Source organism: Arachis stenosperma, chromosome 1 (genome assembly GCF_014773155.1).
Source record: "Arachis stenosperma cultivar V10309 chromosome 1, arast.V10309.gnm1.PFL2, whole genome shotgun sequence".
NCBI classification, from domain to species: domain Eukaryota; kingdom Viridiplantae; phylum Streptophyta; class Magnoliopsida; order Fabales; family Fabaceae; genus Arachis; species Arachis stenosperma.
This window is the reverse complement of record NC_080377.1, coordinates 119,932,464-119,940,567: the sequence shown is the minus strand read 5'-3', so window position 1 is coordinate 119,940,567 and position 8,104 is coordinate 119,932,464. Positions and strand designations below refer to the sequence as shown.

General features: G+C 25.6%; 1 protein-coding gene across 1 annotated transcript; it reads right to left on the bottom strand.

The window, feature by feature from the left end:
* Positions 1–27: 27 nt before the first annotated feature.
* LOC130932719 (uncharacterized) lies at positions 28–720 on the bottom strand. Its single transcript, XM_057862130.1, has one exon. It carries the CDS (start codon positions 718–720, stop codon positions 28–30), a length of 693 nt encoding a protein of 230 aa, XP_057718113.1.
* Between the last annotated feature and the right edge of the window lie 7,384 nt (positions 721–8,104).

The following is an 8,104-nucleotide window of genomic DNA, read 5'->3' as shown; positions in this document are numbered from 1 at the left end:
AATTCTAACTTTCAATAGAGTTTGTCCCTAGGACTTATTTATTGTCATTGCAAATGACATGATAATTGGAAATTGTCTTCTTTGAAACCTGACCGGCAATGTTTCATTATTTGGAATTAGATTTAGTCTTGGGATAAGAACAATACTTCCAGCTTTGTTACCAGTTAAAGTCTTGCATTCTATCACATGGTTTTTCATTCTTCTAACTTGCATCCTCATTCCATTGCACAAACCATTAGTTTGATCTATATTCCGCAGTAACATAACAGGAGCGCCAACCTTCAGAACCAACTTGTGTGGTGGTAGACCTGAACAATTTATTCCATTTAGAATCTCCGGCGAAAAAGTATCTAACTCAAATTTCATATTTCCCTCTTCAGCACACACAGAGTCTGAACTTAAGTAGACTCTTTCTTGTCCAGGTAACCCTGCAGTCATCTTGTTGTTGACATCAGTGACACAATCCAAAGTTGGTGCGAGAATTGCTCTATCCTTGAAATAATTTTCAACGGATAAATTGGATAACATATCTGGATACACGAAATCAATGAGGTCATCCAAAGCTGTCTCAGAGTTCTTAACCAAAATGTCAGATGGTATATGAACGATCGATTCACCACCTGTTGTATCACCAGCCAAATCATCACCAATTTTTAGTAGCCATTCTGCAAAATTTATGAGTTCTTGTATATTGTTGTTGTCACCTAGTGACAATCTCATGTTTTTTGTAAGTTTCAAAACCTTACAGTTATGCCACAAATATAAAGAATTAATAGAAGACTGAATTATATCTTACCTTGAGCCTCTGGGAATCACAGGTAAAATTTGTCTAAAATCTCCTCCGAGAACAACAACTTTACCTCCAAATGACAAATGAGCATTATACGAATCTGAGCACCTTAAGATGTCTCTGAGGTATTTGTCTAAAGCTTTGTAACAATACTTACTTATCATTGGAGCTTCATCCCATGTGATTAATTTGGCCTTAGATATTAATCTTGCAAGAGGACTTTCCTGTTTAATGCTACACAAAAAATCCTCATTTATGGTCAAAGAAATTTTAAACTTTGAATGTGCAGTTCTTCCATTAGGCAACAAAAGTGCAGCAATCCCACTAGAAGCAACATTTAAAACTATACATCCTTTAGACCTAATTGAGCATGATATAGTTGACCATAAGAATGTTTTTCCACAACCACCTTGACCGTATAAGAAGAAAAGTCCACCCATATTACCACTAACAGCACCAATTATTTGATCGTATGCAAATTTCTGCTTATTAGTTAGCCTTTCTAAATACCCACTTAGTTCATTCGCAAGAGCATTAACGTCAAAATAATTGAAACAATTGACTATTACAACTTATATATATACACTAATTACAAACGATATGAATTTTTAATGGAAATACTTGATACTAATAGAAAAAAATTATATAAATAGAAATTATTTAATTTCAATTTCAATTCCATATAACAAAACAGTGGTTTTCAAAAATTATGGAATCTTTTTTTGACATATGTATTATGCCATACGTATAAATTATACGGGTTATTATATAAATTTATATACATGCATAACAAAACAGTTTAATATTATATATTTTCTACATTAATTATATGTCAATATTTTAAAAAAAGAGATAAAAGAAAAAATATATAAATATGTATAATATTATTGATATATATGAAACAGTTTTATATTGCTTTAATTATAGAGACTTATTATAATTATATAAAATTTAATTTGAAGAAATAATTTTCCTTACCATAAATAATATACTAAAACTGTTAGTATATTATCTTCTTTATGGTTAATTGAGTTTATCAATGATTTTTCCGTGTAAATCGTTATTAACCAGTTTTTAATAATTACTTAATATACAAAATTTAAAATTAGAAATTGTTATTACTAATTCAATTAACTAGTTAATTGAGTAATAATTATCAAATTATTAAGGTGCAAAATCATTGATTTACTCAATTGATTTCCATATATTATTTATATTTCAAGTAATAATTTGAAATTATATTATTTACCCAATTAATAATACTATTATTAAAAATTATTTTTTACATTGATTTTTAAATTAATTATTAAATAATTATTTTTGTTAAGATAATTGTTTATAAATTATTTCAAATTATATTTTGTTAAGATATAATTATTTAGATTATTACTCATGACACGGGTATAATTTCATTTTATACCAATTAATCAATTATAATTATATGACACGGGTGTAATTTCAATTTTATCTATGGATTATTTTTCGTAATAATATACAACATATTATTTACCGTGATAATTTGATTTGATTGCTTTCTAATTATTTACGTACATAAATGATTAAAATATATAACATAAATATCGTAATTATTATAATTCTATGATATAATTATAATTAACATATTTTATCATAATTAAATATTGATATGATATAATTATAATGAAAATACTTTCCCAAAATAATATAATCTACTATTATTCATCCACTAATTATTTGGCAATAAACCTTAATATGATTTTTTATATCTCCACTATGAGAAATAACTACTTAGATATACCAAATAATATGTAACATATTACTTCTTGTATAAGTTAAGGCACAAAGACAGGATTTAATTAAGGTGATTAAAACTTTCACCAAACAGAATATGACCTCAATCGAATAAAAAAGGTACTTGATTTTGCATTAATTAGCTAGTCGAAGAAATAACATACTCATTCATTATTCATGTTTCATTATATTTTTTAAATAATATATAGAAAACATATATCTTGTGTATAAAAATGTGACTATTAGTAATTTTATTAATAAACTTTTTTTTAAACTATTACTAATTTCAATTTTAATAGAAAATCTGAGGAAATAATTTCGCTTGCCATAAATAATATACTAAAACTGTTAGTATATTATCTTCTATATGGTTAATTGAATTTATCAATGATTTTTCCGTGTAAATCGTTATTACCCAATTTTAATAAATACTTAATATACAAAATTTGAAATTGAAAATTGTTATTACTAATTCAATTAATTGGTTAATTGAGTAATAATTGTCAAATTATTAAGGTACAAAATCATTGATTTACTCAATAGATTTTCATATATTATTTATATTTCAAGTAATAATTTGAAATTATATTATTTATACAGTTAATAATACTATTATTAATAATTATTTTTTGCATTGATTTTTAAATCAATTATTAAATAATTATTTTTGTTAAGATAATTGTTTATAAATTATTTCAAATTATATTTTGTTAAAATATAATTATTTAGATTATTACTCATCATGGCACGGATATAATTTTATTTTATACCAATTAATCAATTATAATTATATGACACGGGTGTAATTTCAATTTTATCTATGGATTATTTTCCGTAATAATATACAACATATTATTTACCGTGATAATTTGATTTGATTGCTTTCTAATTATTTACGTACATAAATGATTAAAATATATAACATAAATATCGTAATTATTATAATTCTATGATATAATTATAATTAACATATTTTATCATAATTAAATATTGATATGATATAATTATAATGAAAATACTTTCCCAAAATAATATAATCTACTATTATTCATCCACTAATTATTTGGCAATAAACCTTAATATGATTTTTTATATCTCCACTATGAGAAATAACTACTTAGATATACCAAATAATATGTAACATATTACTTCTTGTATAAGTTAAGACACAAAGACAGGATTTAATTAAGGTGATTAAAACTTTCACCAAACAGAATATGACCTCAATCGAATAAAAAAGGGTACTTGATTTTGCATTAATTAGCTAGTCGAAGAAATAACATACTCATTCATTATTCATGTTTCATTATATTTTTTAAATAATATATAGAAAACATATATCTTGTGTATAAAAATGTGACTATTAGTAATTTTATTAATAAACTTTTTTTTAAACTATTACTAATTTCAATTTTAATAGAAAATCTGAGGAAATAATTTCGCTTGCCATAAATAATATACTAAAACTGTTAGTATATTATCTTCTATATGGTTAATTGAATTTATCAATGATTTTTCCGTGTAAATCGTTATTACCCAATTTTTAATAAATACTTAATATACAAAATTTGAAATTGAAAATTGTTATTACTAATTCAATTAATTGGTTAATTGAGTAATAATTGTCAAATTATTAAGGTACAAAATCATTGATTTACTCAATAGATTTTCATATATTATTTATATTTCAAGTAATAATTTGAAATTATATTATTTATACAGTTAATAATACTATTATTAATAATTATTTTTTGCATTGATTTTTAAATCAATTATTAAATAATTATTTTTGTTAAGATAATTGTTTATAAATTATTTCAAATTATATTTTGTTAAAATATAATTATTTAGATTATTACTCATCATGGCACGGATATAATTTTATTTTATACCAATTAATCAATTATAATTATATGACACGGGTGTAATTTCTATTTTATCCACCGATTATTGGCAAATAAATTTTATTCCAATTATAAATAAAATCTATTTTTATTGGCAAATAAATTGTCTTTAGGTCAACGATTTAATATATGTGTAGGTTCATTTTTTGTCAAATATAATGAAAATACAAATAAAGAAATAAAGGATAAAAATAAACTTAATAATATCTGACACTACTTCATTTTATTAAATTATTTAAAAATAGCACATCCACAAAAAATAATCGTAATATATAAATTGAGGCAATAATTTAAAATTCTATAATTATAATTTAATAAAATACTAATAGTAAAACTAAATTACCTAAACAATATTGAACCTATTCTAGTCCTTAGTCACGTATAGTATAGAATCATTCTTGTAACGACAACCAACTGAAATAACATCGTAAGTTTCAATATTTAGAATTCGTGCAAAATCAGACCATCCTCTTGTTAGATAAGCTTCATCATCCGCTATCCATGCAATGCGGCAAGGTATAGAATTGTCACACCGAGAAATCAAACTAACTCTTATTCCCCTCAATGGTATTGCATGGATGCAAAAGAAAGCTGGTAATTTCTGAAAAAAATCAAAATATGTTAAAAAATTATTCTAATAATGAACGACTTAAACTAAGAAAATTTAAATATATTACCAATCATTGAAATTGCATATCTGAATTTGTCATGAATTTAGCAAAACTGAACGCTTACATCCTTCGATAAAGTAGAGACTATTGCCTCTTATTTGAACGCTTACATCCATGTAGTTGGAACCCGAATCAGTGAAGACAAATCGATGAGGTATTTCATGGATGTGATGCATTATAAATGATTATGGCAAAAGACAATCGAACTGGAACATTAGACGATAAGAATAACTTAGAGTAACAACAAAAAAAAATATCAAAATAATAATATAATAGAATGAGTATATAAAAAATATTATAAAAAAATATAAATTGTACCTTAAAAGGATCAATTTCAATAAAAAACAAAGAATACATTCTTATTCTATGAAGTAGTAAAAAAAACACTAAATATAAAATTATGAATTGACTCTCAAATTTAGATTCATGTACCACAGGAAAACACTATATATAGACTTTAGTAAAACAAAAATAAATATGTAAATTACCTATTATTAAGGTAATTTTTTAATAATACATTAAATTTTGATTTGATACAATTATAATGAAGATATGTTTCTAAATTAGTATAATTATATATTATTCATTAAATATTAATTATAATATAATTAATATTAAAGATATTTTTTATAAAATAATTTAGAAAAATTATTTGATATACGTGAATCGGGTAACAAAGATTTTTTTTATTATTATTATTATTACTATTATTGATATTATTATTATCATTAAAATTATTAAAAGTATTTTTAATTGATAATAAATAGTTTAATAGTGCATTAAATATTGATTTGATATAATTATAATGAAGATATGTTGCCAAATTAGTATTATTATATATTATTCATTTAGTATTAATTATAATATAATTACAATAAAATAATTTAGAATAGAAAAAAAATTATTCGTTTTGAAGGAAAAACGGAAGCATGAGAGATCGACACTTCATCTTTAGTAGCTGGGAGAAAACCCAATTTTAATATATTAAGTAGATTATTATAAAGGATCATTAAAAAGATTTAATTATTAAAAAAAATTGTTAATATAAAATTTATTAAAATAATTAATTTTTATAATATTTAAAAAAATCAATTTTTTTAGAGAAATAAATATATCTTTAGATGATTTTTTATTTATTTATTTCTTATAAATATATTTATTTTATTTTTATTATATTCACATTCTTATTTACATATCTTTATCTATCACAATAATTTGTTATTAGTGAATTCCCTAATCTCTAATTTACTGTTAGTAAGTTTTTTACTTATATTTTTTCTTATTTACTCATATTTTTTATTCTTTCGCATAAAATTGTTTTTCTTGATCCTTGTATCTAACAATAATTATTAGTTTATCATAAATGTTAGTTCAATATCTTTTAATTTTAAACTAATATTAATAAAACAAAGCAAAAGAATTTCAGAAAAAATAACACCTATAAAATTTTTAATTGATATAATTTTATTTAGAGTCAAAGATTCAACGAATAATTGTGTATTAGTTAAAGTTAGATAACTCTAATACTTCTATAGTATTTATTCATATCCTGCCCCAATAAATAAAAGTCAGACCCAAAAAGACAAAAAAAACCCACTAATAAGGTAGATTTTACTATAAACCTGACCTCCTTAAGGAGATCGAACAATAGCGTGGAAGTTCAGCTCTGTTTGACTTAACGAGTAACTGCCTCTTTTAATCTCTCATATTATCTCTACCTCGTCTAGAAGGTAGATCCCAACAAACTCCCAAAATAAAGAGAACGTTTATCTATCAAAAAAGATAGAACTACTCCAACAAAGGTGATTGTCCACTCTACTATGAATACACTGTCACCCCTCAGGTATATTCACGACAAATCTACTAAAAACATGCCTAAACCCTTGCTAACTTAAGCATCAGAGTCACTTGCAAGTACAACCTCCCACCTCCTCACGAGGAACTCGGAAAGGCAGCACCTCGACACCAAACAAATTGGACACTACTATACAAAGGGATCTGGATCTCACGTTCAGGCCCAAACCACCGTTTCAAGTAACTCTCGGAATATTGGCATTGTTGCCGGGGACTTAGGAGTCATCCCACAACCATGGCAGACAACCAACTGGAGAACGGTCACACCGCGTCCAAGTCCGAGCAAGAAGCTCAACCGGAGGATCACACCATTGTGCTCCTTCCTCTACCACAACATACGCAAGGATCCCACAGAGAAGGGCCCTCGGAAAATCCTCATTCAAGGAGGATCCATTCTGAAGTACACCATCTCTAGGACGAGGATCATCCCAAGCAACAAAGACATTGAACATGGTCCACGGACAATAAGATCGCTTGAGATAGTTCGAACACGAGACCGAGCAACAATGAGAGGCCAAATGGAAATTGAGAAGAGAAGTAAAGCAACGTAAGAAGTTAGAAGAAAAACTCTAAAAGATGGAGACCGATCTTTAAAGTCAGACTACTAGGTCGGACAGAAAATAAAACCCTTTAGAAGGGCAAAAACCGTTCACAGAAGATATCATAAAAGCTAAAGTTTTTAAGAACTTCAAATCGCTTAACATAAATCTCTATAACAGAACGTCCGACCCGAGCTATCATCTCCGCAACTTAAGCCGAATGTCTTAGGTTGCTTCGAGGAGTTTCACTGCATCCCTTCGGTGACTAGTTATCAGTGCCTATTGCCATTTGACCACATATTATCTAAAGTGATGCTCCAGTTGTGCAGCACAAAGAATGGAGACTCAAATGCAACGTATCCATTTAGAAAAATTACACTTTTCCAAGCATTCACAAAAGTTACAACTCTGTTACTTAAATTCATTAGTCCAATTTGACTCTAATAATAGTGAAAATATATATAGAACGTAAAAGTAAAGTTTGGTTAAAAAAATGTTGTGGATGTTGGAGGTAGCCATCTAGAATTCTAGATTGTTCACTCCAATTAAGGAGCAAGGGACAGAGAAAAAGAAAAA